The 23,004-nt window shown below is 43.4% G+C and overlaps 2 protein-coding genes across 3 annotated transcripts in view; one reads left to right on the top strand and one right to left on the bottom strand.

Annotated features, from left to right (window-relative positions):
• HELLS (helicase, lymphoid specific) overlaps positions 1-23,004 on the bottom strand; it is a 91,740-nt gene that overhangs the window by 40,139 nt on the left and 28,597 nt on the right. The window lies entirely within an intron of this gene.
• Positions 12,110-23,004, top strand: part of LOC133388666 (uncharacterized) — a 49,583-nt gene continuing 38,688 nt past the window's right edge. The window contains exon 1 of one of the 2 annotated variants that reach the window (XM_061634686.1): positions 12,110-12,869. In XM_061634686.1, the coding sequence (XP_061490670.1) occupies positions 12,755-12,869 (115 nt within the window). In that variant the 5' untranslated portion in view covers positions 12,110-12,754. Of the gene's footprint in view, positions 12,870-17,419; positions 17,503-23,004 lie in introns of those variants that run through there. The other variant, XM_061634687.1, reaches the window with a different exon arrangement.

Here is a 23,004-nt window from a genome sequence, read left to right as displayed (position 1 = left end):
GCTCCCATTTGATTTGAAGCATTGAAACCTCCTTTCAGAAAGCTATTCTTGATTTTCATTCTAAATTGTCCTTTGTGCAACATAATCTTATTAGTTCATACAGGACCAGCCCCAGGCATACCGGGGCCCTTGGGCATCAACTTCCCGCGGGCCCTGGTGTGTGCGAGTGAGTGAGATCCTGTCAGCACATAATACTCTGCTCTGAAATCTGCACTGGTTGCTGATTTGCTACCAGGCCAAGCTCAAAGTATGCTTTTCATGATAGAGGTGCCACATAGTACTTGTTCTGCTCTTGTAAAAAAATGATCCTTTAGTGTTGCAGCACCTATGCTTTGGAATTCCCTGCCTATTGACATTAGGCAGGTACCTTCATTGTACTCTTTCAACACCTGTTAAAAACAGTTTTTATTGAGGCAAGCCTACTCAGGCACATAGAAGCTATTAAGCTTTTCATCTGTTTTAAGCTCATTGTTGGTTTTATTGTTTTGAATGTTTTAAATGCCTGTTTTGTTTTTGTCAATAATTTTATTGTTTTAATGCTTTCTGTAAAGAGCTTTGAGGTTTTTTACAATAAAGCTGTATATAAATGTTGTAAGTAACTTACAAAAATAAATTTCAGAGTCCCTGTGGCCCTTGGGTCTTTTTCCTCTTTTAGGAACAAAGGAATCTTTCTTATACTGGCTCAGGCCATTTGGTACCATCTAGCTGTGTACCGATGACATGGACTAGCATTGGTTTTTCCAGATTCCAGGCAATAGTCTTTTCCAGAGATTGGATTTTGGACCTTTGCATGCAAAGCATATATCCTACCACTGAGCTACAGCCCTTCCCCTGTTTAAAAAAGTATCTTTAAAATTGTTCTTTTCAATTCACAGCATGCCTAGGGCGGATCTACAACATGCATTTAAAGCATATTCAACATAACATTTGAAGCACATGAATTATTTATTTATTTATTTATTATTTCAATTTATATACCGCCCTTAGCAGAATAGCTCTCAGGGCGGTGAACAAACAAGATAAAATACAATATATCATAGTAAAAAATCACAAAAACATGTACAAACAAACAACAGAAAGCACAACAAAAATGAAATACAACACAAATTAAGAAGGATACATATTAAAAGTAGAAAGATTAAGAAAATTAAAAGATTAAAATGCCTGGGAGCATAAAAAGGTCTTTACCTGGCGCCGGAAAGATAGAAGTGTAGGCGCCAGGCGTACCTCTTCGGGGAGGCTGTTCCACAACTCAGGGGCCACCACAGAAAAGGCCCTAGATCTAGTAACCACCCTCCGGGCTTCCCGATGAGCTGGTACCCAGAGGAGGGCCTTAGATTCTGAACGAAGTGAACGGGTAGGTTCATAGCGAGAGAGGCATTCCACAAGGTATTGAGGTCCCATAGAATCATGGGAATTGTAGTTTGTTAAGGGTGATGGGAACTATAACTGTGAGGGGGAAACTACACTTGCCAGGATTCTTTGGGGAAAGTCATGTACTTGAAATGAAAGTTGGGTGTGCTTTACATGAGGATCTCCATTACTTCAACAACTTTGCCTGCATGTAAATAATTTTAATTAATTTTTAAAATGGGAATTAGCTACAAAGTTTACTTGGTGACTGTGGGCTACTCATCATATCAAAACTTCAGGGTGAAAACAATAGAAGGAGACCATGACCACCCCAAGGAAGAAGTGCATACTTAAAATGTAGAGGAAATAATAATGTACAACCATAGTGTGAAATCAGATACATATCGAGACATAGTATGAAGAAATATTTATATTTATATAGAATCATAGAATACTATGCTGCCATCAGCCAAGATGGCAGCAGAGGCTTCAGCCTCTTAGGGAAATCTCAGCCGCCATATTTGTTAAGGGCACCACTGCGTGCGCAACTGCAGAACAAGGTAGGTTAAGCAAGGGAATGGCAGAGCCCTGAAGCTCTCACTGTGCGATCCACGGCAGCGATCCTGCCGCAAATCATGGAAATGGAACAGAGGGGCCCCTCAGGGGTCCCTGTAGCCCCAGGGGCCCTCAGGCCAGTGCCCCACCTTGCCACCCTTTGGAACTGGCCCTGAAGCCCTGCCTAACTGCTTAAAAATAAAGAAGGATTGGAGAGGGACTATGTTCACCCAAAAGTCCCATTAATTTACACCACAATCCTAACCATGTCTACTCAAAAAAGTAAGTCCTACTGAATTCAATGGGGTTTACTCCCAGGTATGTGGGATTAGCATTGTAGCTTTAGTCCCAGAAAAGCGAGTATAGGATTACAGCTTCATATTGGCAAGGTTTTCCAAATACGCTATGAATAAGACAAACAAGCTGCCCTCTTCAACAGCCCAAGAAAATTTAAACTTTTTTGACTTGTCCTAATTAGAAAAGTATAACACATTGTAATGGCATCATAAGCTGCAGCATGTGCACTTTTTAAAATTTCTGTTCAAAAATTATTTGAAAGATAAAATGTATAGTCTGCTATTTCTCCTGCATGGAGAAAGAACTCTTGATGTTGCTAAAAGCTATAAATTTATTACTGAATCCCTATGTGCAGACAAGCAGGAAAAGGAAACTGTTTTCAGAACTTGCAATGTGTTTTAGTTATTGCCTGGAGGTCAACAAATTCCTTGTCAATCACAACCCTGACTTCATTTATTGGCTAAAAACCTGAAAGGGCAGTAATTAGAGCAGCCGGTACTAACACAAATTGTGGGGAGCAGCAGCTGACATTTTGGTGTATATCTCTTGAACCAGACCATCTAGAAACTTTTCTTTAAAATGAAAGCTAAAAGTCCTGAGATTGGGGTGACTCACCTGGAGACCCAGAGAGGACCCCCAAAACCATAGTCTCTGGATGAAAACGGGAGACCTGGCAACCCTAGTCACAAACTGTACTTTTTTGCATTTCATTACAGTTTGGCACCATTCCTCTAAATCCATTGTTGCCATCTTCCAACTGTGGATAACAATGCTTCAAGCTTGTGATAAACTGGACGCTTATTGTTAGGGAATGTTTGAACTTATAAACTAAAAAACAGGCACTAAAGCAGCATACATTTTCCCCAGTAAAAGCAGTTGCATGCATAAAATATTTTGGTATTTCCAGTAATGGAGAATCTGTATGTTTCTCCTTTCCAGTAACCCTAAGTGCAACTTGCATTGCACCTAACAGAGTCTCATTTGAGCATGTGCTATCTCCTCTCTCCCCACCTCCCATCTTTTAGTATTGTGACCAGAGGCAGATTCCACAGCTTCATCATCCGCCAACTTTTTCCCTTTCCTCTTCCCTGACTTTGTTTATCTAGCCTGATGAGCAATTCTGGAGAACTCAAAAGCTTCTACACTGTTTTGTGGCATTTTGGTTGGCCAAATAAATGTGTTGTCCTAATATCTTTACTTTTTGTGTCATTCATTTCATTGGCGATCACTCATGGCCAAGTAAGATTGTCTTCCAAGATAAGGTCTTTAACAGTGGGTCCGTAAGTGACTGTGGAGGCCAATTTTGGATCCACACAGCCTCCCACAGGGAGGACATAGGTTTCCAGATGGAAGATGGACGCGCCTTCCACTTAGCTCGTTTATCCCGTTTGCCCTGTATTCGTGCGTCTTCAAAGTCCACAGCACCTTTGATAATAGCCGACCTCCATTTGGGACGTTCATGGGCCAAGACTTCCCAGTTGTCAATGTTCATGTTACATTTTTTTAGATTCGCTTTAAAAACATCTTTAAACCTCTTTTGCTGTCCACCGATATTCTGTTTTCCATCCTTAAGTTGGGAGTAAAGTAGCTGCTTTGGAAGATGGTGATTAGGCATTCGAACAACATGGCCGGTCCAGCAAAGTTGATGTTGAAGATCATTGTTTCAACACTGGTAGTCTTTGCTTCTTCCAAAACGCTAACATTAGTCCATCTGTCTTCCCAAGTAATGTGCAGAATTTTCCGGAGGCAGCGTTGGTGGAATCTTTCAAGAAGTTGGGAGTGGCGTTTATAGATGGTCCATGTTTCGCAGGCATACGGTAAGGTCGGTAGTACAATGGCTTTGTAAATAAGCATTTTGGTCTCTCTGCGAATATCCCAATCCTAGAACATTCTACGCTTTATTAGGGAGAATGCGGCACACACAGAGCTCAGACGATGTTGAATTTCAGCATCGATGTCAGCTTTTACAGAGAGATGGCTGCCGAGATAGGGGAAGTGATCAACGTTCTCCAGCATCACACCATTAAGCCGGATTGATGGTGCTACAGAGGGACTAGTTTGCACCTGTTGATAAAGCACTTTGGTTTTTTTTAATATTAAGTGAGAGCCCAAGCTTTCCATATGCTTCTGCAAAGACATTTTGCGACTCCTTCATAACAACATGACAGCAACAATTTTGGACAACAATGGCTTTCAGAACTTTTTGTGTAACTTGTATATAGTTTGCTATCCTGTTGTATTCCATATATAGAGATGGAGGACCCACTGAGATGGTCCATTCTCAGAGACTTATGGAATTTGATGGATTCCTGAATGTTCTGGGGAATTTTCTGGCTGACATGGCTGGTGCTCCTGTTGAGGCTCTTGTCTCACTGTGGAATGGTGAGATGCTTAGAGCTATCATCATGATCGTTCCTGAGTGCCCTTGACATTGCTGTGGCGCACATAGGTCACCTTGGTACTCAGTGACATGCATGTGATGAAACAGGAGGGTTGACAGCTGGATCGCAGGTAGCATAAATCTTGGTCCAAACCTGACCAAACACAGGTAAGGTTGCACCATCGTGCCTACCACATGGCAGTGGTATACTTCTCCATACCTCTCCACTACCATTGTGTCTACAAGTTGCCATCTGGCAGAGCTTTTCTGAATGGTTAATGGGTTTTGTCATCTGGCCAAGAGAGAGTTGCTCTGACACCCTCAGAGGCCTGCTGTAATAACTTTAAAAGACACTTGAGGGACAAAATTGTTCAGATCTGGATAGAGCTGGATGCCACAGTTAGAGCAAATCCAATGGAGGTGTCCAGAGGCCTGTCTATTCCATCTGTACACTGGGTTATTTTCAATTATTGTGATCTGAGGATGTGGACAAGCTGTTTGAAGAAGTGTGGCTGACTACCTGCCCCCTTAACCCTTGCCCATCTTGGCTTTTTAGAGTAGCCATATGGGGTTCTGGGTGGGTCCAGGTAGTGATTAATGATTCACTGGAGGGGGGAAAGTACCATCTACCTTGAAGGAGGCGGTGGTGCATCCACTCCTTAAGAGGACCTTCCCTGACCCAAAAGTGTTAAACAACTATCACCAAGTGGTAAATATCCCCCTTTTGGCAAGGTGCTCGAGAAGGTGGTGGTGTTTCAACTTTAAGCATGCTTGGAGGAAACTGATTACTTGGATTCATTCTGGTCTGGCTTCAGGCCTGTCCATCCCTAATAGGCAAATCTCAGATGTGATCTGCAGAATGCTTAATGTGGTACGTGTTACTACCTCCACACATACCCCTACTACATTGATATTGCTGGGCACATTCAAGGCATTTGGTTGCCTTGAATGGCCCTTTCTTATGCCAGTTCTAGAGGTTATGCAAATTTAAAGTTAAATTTAGAAGTGTTATAAGTTCATTGTATCCAGAAAAAAGCTGTGATAAGGGTGAATAGTCTAGGCTCTCCTAGGTTTGATCTGTTTAGAAGTACACAACAAGGACATGCCTTGTCTCCACTTTTTTTTTTTTTGTCAGTGGAAGTTCTGGCCAACATGATCGGCAACACTGAAGCTATATAGGGAATGGACTTAGGAGGCAAGGTCCACACTATCAACTCTTTGTGGGGAATGCCCTTTTTTGTTACAATCCTCAATCTGCTGTTCCAGCATTGAAGAGATTATTAGGTGAATTTGGTGAAGTCCCAGGATTAGAGGTTAATCACCAAAAGTCCATGAAGTTGTGCTTTGTCACTCCTCTGGAGACTCAACAAGAGCGGGCAAGGCTGAATAGTTTCTTCTTGCAAATGAAACCTATATAGTGCTGTCTAAAGACCTTTTACAGCTTAAAAATGCAATTTTGCCGCCCTACTTAAACAAACTAGACAGGATTTGAAAGGATGGAAGAGGGTACATTTTTCTTGGCTGGGCTATACATAGCAGCCATTAATATGGTTATCCTGCCAAGATTCTTGTACTTATTCCAAACATTGCCAGTATGGATCTCACATAAAGAACTTGGCTCCTGGCAACATTTGCTCCATTCTTTTAGTTATGAAGGCAAGTGGGCATGGACTGACAAACATGTGGGGTTTCAATCTCGGAAGGGGGGGTTGGGAATTCCAAACCTACAGCTATATTTCAATGCTTGAAACACCAAACAAATAATCCAACTGGTCTGTACAGACATGAATGTGGAGTGGGTGGGCCTGGAACTGAGATGGGTTGACTGCCCATTTGTGCACTCCCATTCCTCCCAGTCTCTTTGGGGTCTCTTGAAAAGGCCTCAATCCTTTCCTCCATACTACATTAAAGTATGGTCGGGATGGGCCAAATAGTTGGCTCCACACCCTTCATCCCTTTCTAGAGCACCCCCATTTTCATGACCCATTTAAGTATACTCAGTTTGGCAAGTTTGTTTAATCTATACGCAGAACATATCATACAGAAAGCGGGATTGGACCAAGATGAAGGAGGTGTGAAAATTGGAAGGAGAAATATGAATAATTTAAGATATGCAGATGATACCATACTACTAGGAGAAACTAGTAATGATTTGAAACTAATGCTGATGAAAGTTAAAGAGGAAAGCACAAGAGCAGGACTGCAGCTGAACATCAAAAAGACTAAAGTAATGACAACGGAAGATTTGTGTAACTTTAAAGTTGACAATGAGGACATTGAACTTGTCAAGGATTATCAGTACCCTGGCACAGTCATTAACCAAAATGGAGACAATAGTCAAGAAATCAGAAGAAGGCTAGGACTAGGGAGAGCAGCTGTGAGAGAACTAGAAAAGGTCCTCAAATGCAAAGATGTATCACTGAACACTAAAGTCAGGATCATTCAGACCATGGTATTCCCGATCTCTATGTATGGATGTGAAAGTTGGGCAGTGAAAACCGTGGATAAGAGAAAAATTAACTCCTTTTTCTTCCACATCCCTTAAAACACAGCTTTTGTATCATGTCAAAGTATAAGCTATGGGCAGGAACGGTCTTTTTTATCTTTGTGTATGCCAAGAAAACGTAGGCGCTTTACAAATAAATAATTTTGACTAATTTCAATGACTCTGAACTCCAGGCTCCAAAATCGTAATTTTGATTGCCTGTTTCTGAGCCCTTTCCAGCTCTGCAATATCCTTTTTGAGCTGAGGCCACTAGAGGTGGAAAGACCTGTCCCTTTCGGCTCTCTCCGTTTCTCATTTTTCCAATCTTTAATTCAGTTCTCCACATTTCTGCAGTGATTTGTGGATTTTTTTTTAAATCCTCATGAAAAGTCTTTAGCATTTTAGTGTGAATTTCTCCCAATAAACACATTTTGTACGCTGTTTGCAACTCATTTGAAATGTGGTGCTGCAGGAGAGCTTTGCAGGTACCATGGACTGCGAAAAAGACAAATAATTGGGTGTTAGAACAAATTAAACCAGAACTGTCACTGGAAGCTAAAACGATGAAACTGAAGTTATCATACTTTGGACACATAATGAGAAGACATGATTCACTAGAAAAGACAATAATGCTTGGAAAAAGAGAAGGAAGTAGAAAAAGAGGAAGGCCAAACAAGAGATGGATTGATTCCATAAAGGAAGCCCCAGACCTGAACTTACAAGATCTAAACAGAATGGTTCATGACAGATGTTCTTGGAGGTCACTGATTCATAGGGTCACCATAAGTCATAATTGACTTGAAGGCACATAACAACAAGAAGAACAGTTTGGCAAGTGGGAAGCACAAGGATTATACCGTGTGATGGAGCTATTTGAAAATAATAGACCTATGTCTACCACTCAGTGGCTGCTAAACTGGGAGCTCAGATACCGGTTCTCAGTGTGCACATTGCCAGGTCTGAGGAACCCCCAAGGTCTCTCACTGTTTATGAAAGTCTTTGCATTGGTACTGATAATTCAAAGGGTCCAATATCAATCAATTATAAAGTGCTTCTCTCCCTGATTAGTGGATTGACAAATGTCCTCAAGGTACTATGGAGGCTGACACGGGGGAGAATATCAGTGAGGGAGCATGGAAAAGCATGGGAAACTCTATGGCCTCCAGTGTGCATAATCTTGGCTGGGGTCTGTGAAGTGACAATGAAACTGATCCTCTGCTGGCACTGTCCTCCGCTTAAGCTTGGGCCTATTGATATATCTAGGGCTATGTTATGCTGGCAGGGATGCAATTTGATCAGTTTGTTCTGCCATATGTGGTGGCTGTGCCCTATTGTGCATGCTTTTTGGACCAGAATTTTTCAAGAGATATTTGGCTATAGTATCTCAGATTGTTCCCGCCTCCCCATAGTTAGCTCTGCTGTCTCTCTTCCCAGAACATTTGCAACAATTGTCTTACAAATCAGTCGGCGCATTCTTATTAACAGCTGCTAGGCTTGAAATTGCCCCTCATTGGAATCACAGTTCTCCATTTTCACTGGACAGTTGGCAGTTGAAGGTGTGGAACTTGTCTCTGCTGAAGAAACTGGCTCAATGCAAAAGATTGCATAGAGGAGTAATTAAAGTGGACAAGTGTTTGGAATCTTGGTGGCCATTGTTCATGTATGTGAGTGGTGATAATTGTACTACTCACCCCCAGGATAGTCATCTTCCTTGCTGTTTAATTTTGTTTGCATGTTTAACAACAATTTAATAAAGAAGACAAAGAAGGAAGGTAGAGTAGGGACTAGGTGCAACCTGTTGCATCCCTAATATCTGTGACAGGAACTTATTCCTAATTATGTTGTGTACTGTACATTGATGGTACAACTGCTATAGCAATAATACAGTCTGATCTTACACATATTTCTTTGGAAATAAGCCTCACAGGATTCAGTGGAATTTACTCTGAAGTACATGTGCTTATGGCCACAACCAAAGGACCCAATACAAACAGAAGCTCTTTGGGCTGTTTCCAGTAGAGGGCAGTAGACACATTGCAATATCTTCACAACTCCGAGTGGATTCCAGATGTAACACAATTCTGTCACACTTTTTTGTATCTATAATTGACAGAAGATTTTTTAAAAAGAAAATACTTGTGATTACAGTGGAAGCCTACATGTATCTACTCAGAAGTAGGTCCTATTTAGTTCAGTGGGTCTGACTGCCAAGTTAGTGAATGTAAGATTTCAGCCTCAGCTAGAATATCTACTGCAAATCAGGAAAGAGTTACCAAGTGGTTAATAAGCAGAGGCAAGGAAACTATTGGAGGCAAGAAGCCTTCTTTCAGAAAATGGAAGTCTTGCTCAAATGAAGAGAACAAAAAGGAAAAGAAACATTGGCAAAAGAAATACAGTCAGACAGTAAGGACATGGGGAATCCTTTTCTGCCTGAGGGCTGCATTCCTTCATGGTCAACCTTTGGGGGGCCATGTACCAGTCCTGGGCAGGGTGAAAACAAAAGGTGTGTGTAGCCAAAAAAGGCAGGGCCACCCCTCAGTCTCTCACACACATACAGATGCATGCACCATAGACACATATCACACCATGCTCTGCTGAAAGACCAACTCCATCAGGCTATAGGAAGGAGGGAGATGGGACCGCAAGGCCTTACCATCAGCTCTTCTGAAAGACCAGCAGCTTTTGGCTCCTCCACTCCTTGAATTTGTTTTCTAATCCAGCTGGTCATTACAATAACTTTGTAACTAAAATCATGTATGAATTTGCTTTTTTCTCATCCCTCCCAACTCCTTTTCCTTTTTTGTCATATTTTTAACATTGTAAGCCTCACAGCAGAAACTGTCTAATCACTGAGATTTGCAAGCTGTTCTGAGAGTCTATTTTTTAGGCTGAAGAGGTGGATAAAAATGTTTTAAACAAATACATAAATATACACAGGCACATATGCAGCACATGTATACATACACATATAACAAAGGGAATTCATGTATGTATGCGGGAGGCGCACATGTTTAGGACTGTAGCTAAAAGTCGTGGTGCATAATGGGGCACATTACGCTCATCCAAGGGAGATTAGCAACCAAACACCACCACAAAGCTTAGAATCAAAGAATGTGCCATTTATTGCAAAAGAGAAACATTAATATGCAGGTTATAAAAAGATTGATTGTACAGGCAATATTTGAATTGGCCCAGCAAGTCGTCGTCGTCGTCATCATCACCACCACTAATAATAATATTTCTATCCTGCCTTCCTCCCAGAAGAAGCCCAGGACGGCAAACAGGGACAAAATTCTAAAAACATCTTAAAACATCTTAAAAACAAAACATCTTACAAATATCTTTTAAAACATTTAAAAAAACAATTCCAAAACAGATGCAGACTGGGATAAGGTCTCTACTTAAAAGGCTTGTTGAAAGAGGAAGATCTTCAGTAGGTACTGAAAAGATAACAGAGATGGTGTCTGTCTAATATTTAAGGGGAGTAAATTCCAAAGGGTAGGTGCCACAACACTAAAGGTCTGCTTCCAAAGTTGTGTGGAATGGACTTGCTGATAAGATGGTATCTGCAGGAGGCCCTCACCTGCAGAGCACAGTGATCGACTGGGTATTGTAAAGGGGTAAGACAACCTTTCAGGTAGTCTGGTCTCAAGCTGTATAGGGCTTTGTACACCAAAACCAGTACCTTGAACTTGGCCTGGTAGCTAATGGGCAGCCAATGCAATTCTTTCAGCAGCAGGGCCACATGTTGGCAATATCCTGCCCCAGTTGCACCACCGCAGTTTGCACTAGCTGCAGCTTCCAGACCAACCTTTGTGGCAGCCCCACAAAGAACGCTTGGAGGTCACTAGTGCATAGATAACAGAGGTCAGGCTATTCCTTTCCAGAAACCACCACAACTGTCTTACCAGCTGAAGCTGGTAAAAGGCACTCCTAGCTACTGAGGTCACCTGGGATGGATCCAGGAACACCCCTAGACAATGAACCTGCTGTTTCAGAGGGAGTAAAACCCCATCCAAACCAAGCAATCAACCAATTCTCTGGACTCGGTAATCACCTAGCCACAGCACCTACATCTTGCTAGGAGTCAGTTTATTAGCTCTCATCCAGCCCACGACTGAGTCCAGGCACTGGTCCAGGGCTTGCACAGCCTCTCCCGATTCAGATGTTACAGAGAAATAGAGCTGGATATCATCAGCATATTGCTAACACCTCGCCCCGTATCTCCTGATGACCACTCGCAACAGCTTCATATAGATGTTAAACAGCATTGGGGACAAGATGGTACCCTGTGGCACCCCACAGCACAACTGCCAGGGGGCCAAAAGACAATCACCCAATGCTGTGCTCTGAAAACAACCCTGGAGATAGAATTGGAACCACTGCAAAACAAAGGACTGATATAGTATGAATGTACAGCTAGCCCTATCGCTGAAGAAACATCTTATCTCACTGATTATACAATATAATAATATTGTGATCCTAACCCTATTTGCCTGGAAGAAAGCCCCACTGAATTCAATAAGACTTTCATATAGTTAGTCTTGTGTTGTAAGTAAAGAAAATGTTGCTCCCTTTAGTGACAGGGCTAGCTGTATTTTTGGTTCTCCATTCTTCCTGTTGTTCTGTAATTTCTAGTCATTGTGCCTGCAGTGAAAATTGTTGCTTTGCAACAGAATATAACTGGAACATGTTTTTGCTGGGTTGTTTATTTAACCTGTTTTTGAATTGAGTTCCATAGGCTAGGATCTTGAAATGTGGGGAGAGGGGGAGAGACACAACAGCAGTGAGCCCCTGTTATCCATTGAGATTCTCTTTTTCACCTCCCGCTTTCTCATCAGTTTTTTCTTACCTCATCCTGATGTGGATTCAGAAGGGAAGAGGATGGGTGGGAAGCCTACAGCAGTTCCTTCCTGCTATTGAGCTCAGGCAAGGAAGGGAAAGGTTGACCTACAAACATGTGTTTATATGTGGATTGCTATAATTATATTTCACTTTTTTATATCTTGCTGGCCATATATCTGGTGGGATAGTATTTTAGGTAGCTGAAGAAACAAATGTTGTAGCTTCTCCATTGTAGATCTGGGCCTTGGGGATCGTCTAAGTGTCCCCTGTCTTTTTACAACTCATGAAGATCATAAAGTGAAAGCAGAGATCAGAAACATAATTGGCCAGGAATGCAGGAAAGAAAGAAAAACATTCCATGCTTTAAAACACACACACACACCATAACAAACCTTGACATTATGCAAACACATTGGCGTCTTATTTTCTCAGGAGGGCACTTTCGATACCTAAGGTAGTCCAAGCCCCTTCAATCGTCTTGCCTTATCAACCAAGGGAGATGCATTCCACAGGGCTGCTCCCTTTTTATGTCACAGCTGGCTGCGTGCCTACTTGCAATTCCACAGCCTGCAAAAGAACAGCTCTCTGGCTGCGGCTGCTGCTGCTGGAATGAGAAATCATTCTCCCCTGAGTAAAGGCTCCTGTCTCCATTGCTTCGGGACTGGCACAAGAAAGCAAAACACGTGTGTTTCTTTTCTCTCTCATAATTGCTGCGAGCCCAAAGATGACAGACTGGGATTGTCAAGTCCACTCCCACTGCTCTCTCCACTTCATCCTCAGAGAACTTTGGAATGCCATCCCTCTGGCAGCATGAATCTTAAAGGCACCAGCATCCATCCATGTCACTGAAGGACTTCAATTCACGGGCCTGCGCTTCCATCAGCCAGATGCTTAGCCAATCCAGGATGTTTGGCTGGCACCAGTCATTCACAATCAGTACTCCATGGAAGAAAGGTAAGTGGCTGGAGCATATGGAAGCTTTTGTGGCAAACGTTTGGCAGAAGTTTTTCTAGCAAGACAGGACTGTAGCAGAAATGGGTGGTAAGAGGCAGCTTTTCGGGCAGTGGACTCCACCTTGTTCTAGCAATCTCCTCTCAGGTGCTTTGGGTTCACAGTATGATTTAAAGGATTCCAACTGCTGGGCAAGAATGGCCTGTTCTGAATGCTAAACCCCCATAGTAAAAAATAGGGATCCAGAATAACATGGTTGTTTCAAACACTATATATCCCAAAATAGTGGGAGGATCACTCAAACCTGGGGGTCAGGTACATTTGCCCAGCACTGAACCTAAAAGCTTGCTACCCAACCCTGCCCAAATGGTTTATCCAATAAAAAGTGTGGTCTGAAGCACATTGGATCTTAACTTTGGGATTCATGTGTCACCTATTCTTCTAATTAATCTCTGGATTCATATCATAGAATAGTAGACTTGGAAGGGGCCTACAAGGCCATCAAGTCCAACCCCCTGCTCAATCCAGGAATCCAAATCAAAGCATTCCCGACAGATGGCTGTCCAGCTGCCTCTTGAATGCCTCCAGTGTTGGACAGCCCACTACCTCTCTAGGTAATTGGTTCCATTGTCGTATGGCTCTAACAGTTAGGAAGTTTTTCCTGATGTCCAGTCGAAATCTGGCTTCCGGCAACTTGAGCCCATTATTCCGTGTCCTGCACTCTGGGACGATATAATGGTCTACCATTTTATATTTTTAACCTAGACTTTAGTATGCCATGGAAACTGAGATTCCTAGATTCTTCTCTAGTTGCTTGTCTAATTACCACCTCAGTGATGCATATGCTAGCCACTAATTACTTTTCCCTTATCACTGCAAAAATCAGGGCCAATGAGCATATGCTGCCTGCTGGGACATTTGAAACATATGTTGAGGGTTTATAACTTGACCATAAAGCCATGAATATAGTTGAAACCTGGTTACTAAGCTAAGATCTGGGATCACATTTTATCTTTGAATGATGAAGAGTGGGTTAGAAAAACAAAATAACTGGAAAAGAAAAAACACATAGACTTCATAGTATATAAAGACAGTATGATAGTATTGAGAGAAACATGAGATTTTCAATCCTATGTTTTCCCTTATAGCAATAATGTGGCATTGTGGTGATGGTGATGGTGGGGCACTTGCAGAGGAGAATCAGTGGGCAGGAATCCCCTGTCCATCAATTCTCCCCTGCACATCAACCATTTTGTTGTTGTTATGAGCCTTCGAGTCGATTACGACTTATGGCTACCCTATGAGTGACCTCCAATAGCAACATCAACCATTAGGCCATTTCAAACTGATTCCCCCACCACAACCAGATGCAAGACAAGCTAAGGAGAAATCTGAATAGGACAGCATCTGCAGGAGAAATGCAGACACCTTTTGATCTGTTTTAGAATGTTTCAGCTTTGTCTGACAACCATGAAGCGGCTGTTTAAAACTGGCAAATCTGTCATTAAAAATAATGATTTGTTCGATAGTTTGTAATATGAAAAAAACAAGCAGAACCTAACTGTACAACTATAGCTATCTTGACTGGGAATATTTCTTTTCACTGTTTGTGCAACACTCAGATATATATGCAGACACATTGGGCATGATCCAACCAAAGCTGAACATTTTTGGTCAATTTGAACAGAATATATAAACATGCACCTCAAGTTTCTTCCTTTGAAATCAATAGGGCTTCAATATGCTTAACATTTCCTGGATCATTCCCATTTCACTTATTTATACATTTCCCCCCAATTTATATCTTTCATTATGCTTCAAGATGCCTCAGAATCCAATCAGTACAAAACAATAAAATAAAGTAAAATAGAAAGCAACTTAAGTAACGATCACAACGCTTAAAGGGAGTAATGCCTTTTGAACTCTGTCAAACTTGCTGAATAGACATGCATAGGATTGCATTGTAAATCAGGAATAAAAAAGTAAAAGATTCCCAAGTTCCATAACAAGGGTGCCACCACTGAGAATTGCCTGCCCCTGCAGTGGTCACTCATGCATTACAAAAAAAGAAGAAATGCATACCAAACCAACCAACAAAAAAGACAAAATTAGAAATAATTACTATAATTGAAATAGGGATACAATGTGTCTCACCATAATGGGGAAGACTGACCAGACAACCTGCCTGTTCTCTCTTCTTACAGTTTTCTTTTCTTTTAACCACACTTGGACAGACTGCCTTCAAACAGAGGACTCCTGTGGCTGCCAACTTTCCCATGCAATGGCTCCCCTGTGGGGTGACCTGGTTCTCACATAACATTAAACCATATTTCATTTCTAACTATAGTTTAATGTGAACACATAGCAAGATGGGAGACAGCCAGTGTGGTGTAGTGGTTAAGGTGTTGGACTACGACCTGGGGGACCAGGGTTCGAATCCTCACCTAGCTATGAAGCTCAGTGGGTGACCTTGGTCCAGTCACTGCCTCTCAGCCTCATGAAAACCCTCTTCATAGGGTCGCCATAAGTCACAATCGACTTGAAGGCAGTACATTTACATTTTTTAGCAAGATGGGACATACTGCTTAAAAAGTACCTATTTGCTCCTTCCCCTGTTCCTGACTTTGTCAAACTGGGAAGGAAACCAACCAGAGGCTGGCTCCATGCTATGAGTGAACCAGTGGTCATGGTTTGTTTCCCCAAACAAGCCAGGAGCAGTAAGCTAAGGCTTGTATTTGGGGTTCCAAAACCACAAAAGAATTAGAAAAATCACTACAGAAATCCATCTTTCTGCTGTGAATTAACTTGTTTAAATACACTTTAGAAACACATTGTAGCTGATGCATCATCAATTAAATGCCATGTTTTGGAAGGGGCATGAGAACTATGTTTTAGCAATATATTTTTTTTTACTTCCCTTCCCCCTCTGCCTTTGCTGGGAAGCAGAAAGCCCTTATGTTGTTATCCCAGTCAACTCTGGCACCAATTGTTTCTGACTTAAAGCTGTGTATACACATCATACATTTAAAGCACATCATTCCCCTCCAAAAACTAAAAATAAAATCAAATCATGGAAACGGTAGTTTGTTAAGGATGCTAGGAACTATAGCTCTGTGATGGGTAAACTACAGTTCCCAGGAGTCTTTTTTTGGGGGGGGGAATGTGCTTTTGATGTGCTTCAAATTAAGAAATTAATCTTAATTCTTACAGGCCAGCAGCTACTTCTGCCTGTGAATGAGCATTGGTTTTCTAGCTACCCAGTTCAGAACCCCAATAGGGGAGGGGGGGAACCCCACTGACTGCTGCTAGAAAAATTGCTGCATTTCCAACTGACTAGAATTTAACTCCACTGAATGAACTTTTGCGATACTGAATTTAGTAGGGAATCCACTAAGTGCATAGGCCAGAGTGGCTGAAAGTGCAACTGAGGCCTACTCATCAGTTTGCATTCAGGTTGGGCGTGGGACACAAATCAGTTTTTCCATCTGGAAAAACTTAAGAGTCCCAGAGATCAAGGAGGCTCAGTATAGATGTATAAACACGATTTGTTTAGCAGATGGTAATATGTTGATGAAGTGAGTAGCCCAGGGTCCTAAACCCAGCACCTGTGAGCAGCATGGCACACATGAAAATATTCACTGGGACTCACAGGAAGGGTCCCCAGACGCTGAGGTTTAATTTTGTAAAAAACTAAATCTCTAGCCCTCTGAGAAAGAAAGTTATAAAACAACATATGCTGGGACCCTTCTAAGCAATTTCTGGCTAGTCAGTGTTTTTAGCCAATGAGTAAAATCAGAGCTGTCACTGATAAATTAGTCATTTTGACACCAGGTAATCGGAATCATTGGGGTCCTTCTGTTTTCCCCTTCCTTGTGCACTCTTTCTGCTTCTGTCTTCTTTTCTAGTAGTCCTTGGTAACTCTGTAGTTTGTCCTTCCTTTTTTCCTAGCAACCAGGATGCATAATCCAAGATTAGGTACTCCCTAAAAGTTATGCAAATACCACTACAGAGCAGATCTTGGAAAAGATACTTTTTGAACTACAACTCCCATCAGCCCAATCCAGTGGCCATGCTGGCTGGGGCTGATGGGAGTTGTAGTTCAAAAAGTAACTTTTCCAAGCTCTGCTACAGAGTAAGTGCAGGTGATGTTAAAGAAGCCAAACTTGCCCTGGGTGCAGAAGACCCATCCTGAGCCTCGTAATAGGAGCTGTCTCCTCACCCTCAAATGGAGCTGGGTCCAAGACTGGAGCCTCCTGGTCTAACTCTGATGAGGACTTCCCTGGCTGGGATCTGACACCTCTTTCCAAATGGCAAATACAAAATGTGAAAACTTTGCAAAGAGACTTAAGAGTGTATCCTGCTATGCATGAGCTGATGTCTAGGCACTCATTAAGAATTAAATATTTAGTTAAATTATAGTACAATGATATACATGCCAACTTCAGAAGTCAGTCTCTTTGTGTTTAAAGGGCTTTATTCCCAGGTAAGTGGCTACAGGATGGCAGCCTAGGCTTTGATGTAAGATTGGCTTTTGGGAAAACACAGTTCATCTGTTCACAGATCATGAACACAGTTCATGTGCCTTTAACTGCTGTCCATAGTCTCAGGATCAGTAGGACAATCCTGACTTCCCATGGTAAACAAGAGCTTGTTCTGAGCAGTGGGTGTGGGGGAGAAGCAGTAATGTCTCCACTCTCTCATTTTGTGTTATGCCATGCCCCCATGGTACCCTCTTTGTGACTGGAGCCCTCAGCACTGTCTGTAAATGTGAAATGTGACCCCTGGTCTAAACAGGTTGACAACCACTAGAGGAACCAGTCATCTAAACATAGGAAGATAGAAATTTCCAACTGGCAGAAGTGTGCAGCAACAACGGCTATGCACTTCATGGGGGCCATGGCCAGTCCAAAGAGGAGTACTCTGAAATGGAATCAACAATCTTTCAGAGTGAAGTGGAGGAAGCAATGATGCTAGGGCCAGGTGACCATTGGAAAGTATGTGTCCTTCAAGTGTATGGATGTGACCCAACCTCCAATGTGATGGAGTGGAAGGATGTTGGCAAATTTTACCATCCTACCATCATCTATTTCTTTCTTTTTTCCTAACCAATCTGGGGGAGGTTGGTAGTGGGGAGGGTGTGTGGCTCATGTGTAGTTCCTGCGCAGGGTAAGTGCTTGTGCAGTGAACTGAATGATAGGAGAAAGTTGCCAGATGCCTTCAGAGTGAGAGTCTGTAACTGGCAGAAGGCTGGCCCTCCATGGGGGTGAGACAAGGGGGGGGGAGTAGATGTGCCCTGTGTGAAAAATATTGAGTGGGTCTGACTGTTCCCATCTCTCTCAGAGGCCTACTGGGATAATTGGCTCAGATAGGTTTTGTTGGTGGGCTCTTGTCGGGTCCATATCAGGTGTTTAGGAGGGACATGGGTGATGCCACCCCATTTCAGTGTTCACGGGTAGAGGGAAGTATAGCCATGGGGGGTGAATTACCATAGAAGACGAGGGCAATGCTATTTACGCCTTGTTCCTCCCTCCCACTCCTCTCATGGATGGGTTCCTTGTTGCGCATCTTGCTGTGCCCACTGGCCTCTTTGTGTTGCTTAACGCCAGATCGGTACACAATAAGACCATACTCATCCATTATTTGATCGTGGATGAAGGTGCCAATTTGGTGTGCATTACCAAGACCTGGGTGGGTGAGCTGGGAGGAGTTGATCTGACCCAGCTTTGCCCACCTGGATAATCAGTGCAACACCAGCAGAGGCTGCAGGGATGGGGGGGGGAGGAGTTGCTGTGGTCTACAGAACTTCCATCTCTGTCACCAGGAAACCACTCTGTGTTGGAGCTGACTGTTAGGGCCTGCACCTAATGCTGGGCCAAGGAGAGAGGAAACTAGGGTTGCTGCTGATATACCGTCCACCCTGCTGCCCGGCAGCTTCTCTGACCAAGCTGGTGGAGGTCATCTTGGCTGTGGCGTTGGAGGAGCCCAGAACGATAGTGCTGGGTGATTTCAATGTCCATGCTGAGGCTGCCTCTAGTGTTCTGGCTCGGGACTTCATGGCCTCCATGATGACCATGGGGCTGTCTCAAGTTATCACCGGCCCGATGCATACCCTCGACTTGGTCAGGGCATACCCTCAACTTGGTTTTTGCTCCAGATGGAAGAAGGGGTGGTCTGGAGATGGGGGGATGGATGTCACCCCTTTGTCATGGTCAGACCTCTTCCTGGTGAAGTTTAGACTTGTAGCTCCGATCCTTCCCTGCAGGGGTGGTGGACAGATTAAGATGGTCCGCCCTCAGAGCCTAATGGAATCCACAGGATTCCTGAATGCCCTGGGGGAGTTCCCAGTAGATAGAGCAGGTGACCCTGTTGAAGCCCTTGTCACGCTGTGGAACAGCGAGGCACGTCAGGCTCTTGACACGGTTGCCCCTGAGTGCCCTCTCCAGCATTGTGGAGCCCAGTTTGCACCTTGGTACACCAGTGAGCTACGGGCAATGAAACAGGCTGGATGACGGCTAGAGCACAAGTGGCGAAAGACATGCTGTGAGGCTGATAGGACACGAGTAAAACATCATAACCTTGCCTACTGTGTGGCGGTGAGGTTGGCGAAGAAGGCCCACTTCTCTGCCTCCATCGCATCCTCAAGTAGCCATCCGGTGGAGCTTTTCCATATTGTCAGGGATCTGTTGACATCAACTCCAGGAAATGGAGTCTTAGACCCTTTGGAGGCCCACTGTGAATTGTTTGCAAGGTACTTTGAGGGTAAAGTTGCTCATCTCCGTAGCAGTCTTGATGCCCCATCCACATCTCCTGTAGTCCCCAATGAGGTGTCCAGTGCAACGTCTGCTGCAACTTCTTGGGATCGGTTTCAGTTGATCCAGCCTGATGACGTAGACAAGGTGCTGGCAATGATGTGGCCAGCAACATGTCCTCTCAACCCTTGCCCTTCTTGGCTTCTTAAAGCTTGCTGAGGGGGTTTGACCGAGTGGATCCAGGGTGTGATCAACACATCATTGCAGGAGGGAGTGGTTCCAGCCACACTGAAAGAGGTGGTGATCCAACTGTTCCTGGAAAAGCCCACCCTGTGACAATTATCGACCGGTTGCAAATACCCCCTTCTTCAGGAAGGTGATTGAGAGGGTTGTGGTGGAGCAATTGCAAGTACTCTTGGATGAAATAGATTATCTTGACCCATCCCAGTCTGGGTTTAGGCCTGGTTATGGGACTGAATCAGCCTTTTTTGCCCTGATGGATGACCTTTATTGGGAGAAGGACAGGGAGAGTGTGACCCTGTTACTCTTACTTGATCTCTCAGAGGCTTTTGAAACAATTGACCATGGTATCCTTCTGGGCCAACTTGGTGAGCTGGGTATTGGAGGCACTGTTTTACAGTGGTTCCGATCCTACCTCCAGGGTCATTTTCAGAGAATAGCATTGGGTGCCACAGGGTACCATCTTGTCCCCCATGGTGTTTAATATCTATATGAACTGAAGCCCTTGTGAATGGTCATCAGGAGATTTGGGGCAGGGTGTCAGCAGTATGCTTATGATACCCAGCTCTATTTCTCTGTAACATCTGAATTGGAAGAGGCTGTGCAAGCACTGGACCGCTGCCTGGACTCGGTGGTGGGCTGGATGAGGGCCAATAAACTGAGTCTGAATCCTAGCAAGACGGAGGTGCTGTGGGCTGGTGGTTCCTGAGTTCAGATAATTGGTCGATTGCCTGCTTTGGATGGGGTCGTACTCCCTCTGAAAGAGCAGGTCCATAGTCTGGGGGTGCTCCTAGATCCATCTTTGTCACTAGAGGAACAGGTGACCGCAGTGGCTAGGAGTGCCTTTTACCAGCTTTGGCTGGTAAGACAGCTGTGGCCGTTTCTGGACCAGGATAGCCTGACCACTGTTGTCCATGCTCTGTAACCTCCAGGCTGGATTACTGCAATGCGCTCTATGTGGGGCTGCCCTTGAGGCTGGTCTGGAAGCTGCAGCTGGTGCAAAATGCGGTGCGAGACAGCTCACTGGAGCAGGGTATCGCCAACATTTCACCCCGCTGCTGAAAGAATTGCACTGGCTGCCCATTTGCTACCGGGCCAAGTTCAAGGTTCTAGTTTTTGTGAACAAAGCCCTATACAGTTTGCGACAAGTATATCTGAAAGACCATCGATCACTGCGCTCTGCAGGTGACGGCCTCCTGCAGATACCACCTTATCAGAAGGTTCGTTCTGCACAACATAGGAAACGGACCTTTAGTATGGCGGCACCTACCCTGCGGAATTCCCTCCCATTACCTATTAGACAGGCACCATCTCTGTTATCTTTTCGGCTCCTATTGAAGACCTTCCTCTTTCAACAAGCCTTTTACGTTGAGACCTGTGTCTGTGTTGGAATTTCTTTTCAATATGTTTTAAAAACTTTTTTTTAAAACAATGTGTTTTTTAACCCTTTTTAAAAAATGTCTTCAGAGCTTTTTTAAAACATATTTTTAAAGTTGTTTTGTTTTAATGTGTTTTAAAGTCTGTTTTTATGATGTTCTAAAGTGTTTTTAGTGCTTTTGTTTGCCGCTCTGGGCTCCTGCTGGGAGGAAGGGCAGGATATAAATAAATAAATAAATGAATGAATATCCTTCACCTTATAAGAGTGGGAGCAGGCTTGTTGAACTAAAGTGATGAAATTTAGCTCTAGAATGTTCTGAACATTGCTGTACCTGGGTGCAGAACCCAAAGTTGCAGAACTCAAACCCCTCTTCTGGGAGGCAGGGCAGGATATAAATTTAATAAATAAAATAAAATAGTAAATAAATGTGAGATTGTACAGTGTCCATGAAGAACACACATGATCTTCCCCGTTTGTCTCTGCCTCTTTTTTCTCCCCTTTCTCTGTGGCCCCCCTATGCTGAACTAATGGTGCTGTTCTGTTCTGCTGTGTCAGACCTCACCTGGAATACTGTGCCCAGGTCTGGGCACTGTAGTTTAAGAAGGATATTGACAAACTGAACAGAGTCCAGAGTCGGGCAACAAAGATGGGGGGGGGCTGGAAACACAAGTCCTAAAAGGAAAGGTTGAAGAGAAGGAACTGGGTATATTTAGTATGGAGGAGGCGATTGATGGAATAAATTTGTTTTCTGTTGCTATAGTGGTAGGACCCAAACTAATGGGTTTGATTACAAGAAAAAAGATTCAGACTAAACATTCAGAAGAATTTCCCGATGGTATTAACTGTTGTAACAGTGGAACAGTGGTGGACTCTCCTTGGTTAGAGATTTTTAATCAGAGGCTGGATGGCCAACTATGAGGGATACTGTAGTAATACATCAGCAGGGGTTGGACTACTAGATGACCTTTGAGGTCCCTTCCAACCCTGTAATTCTGGCAGGGACCCTTGTAGTCTGTAAAGTGCACTTGCTTTCACTCACATCAAGTACATGAAATGTCATTAGTATTTCTGTTTTACAAAAGGGAGAATTCTGAGACATAGGTGATAACTTGTTCAATGTGTCTACAGCTGAGGGCTGCTTCGCAATTTACATATTTAGGCAAGGTGTTTGTCTAAAAATGCAATATTTGTGCACAACAAATGCTTGTTGCATTTGTATGAGAGGTGTACAGTGCAAGAGGGAGCTGGCTCTCTGCTGGACAAGACTGCTAGGCGACATATGTGGGGAACCAAACAGCTGCACTCTACAATGTTAGAGCAGCAGTCCCAGGGTGCCTGATGACCCAGCTCCCTTTCCCAGCACATAAAACAGACGGCATCAAAGAAGTGGAAAATGTCCATTGTTTCAGAAAGGAAATGACTATTTTCTTGGCGATGGTGGAAAACACAGAAAATGTGTTTAAAATAAGACTTTTGAGGTGAACATTTTTGAGTGGTGAGGGAAAGGCCACCTGTGCTGTTCTGGGAAGAAGAGGACAGGGAACAAATAACCCAGGCCCCAAAATGAGGAATACAGCCAGAGAAAATGAAACAAAAATAAGAGTCCTCAGAATGAGGAGAATGCATCCCCTCCTTTTTTTTTTCCACGGGGTCATAGGCCTGATTCTAGGCCACTAGTGCCTCAAATGACTCAGAGCTCCTCCAGATGACCTGTTTATTCAGGATTCATCCTGATTTGCCTGCACAAAGCTTACACAGTAGATAGACTATG

The sequence above is a fragment of the Rhineura floridana genome, chromosome 7 (assembly GCF_030035675.1).
Source record: "Rhineura floridana isolate rRhiFlo1 chromosome 7, rRhiFlo1.hap2, whole genome shotgun sequence".
In the NCBI taxonomy this organism is placed as follows: Eukaryota; Metazoa; Chordata; class Lepidosauria; order Squamata; family Rhineuridae; genus Rhineura; species Rhineura floridana.
The sequence above is the reverse complement of the archived record's forward strand: the minus strand, read 5'-3'. Positions and strand labels throughout refer to the sequence as shown.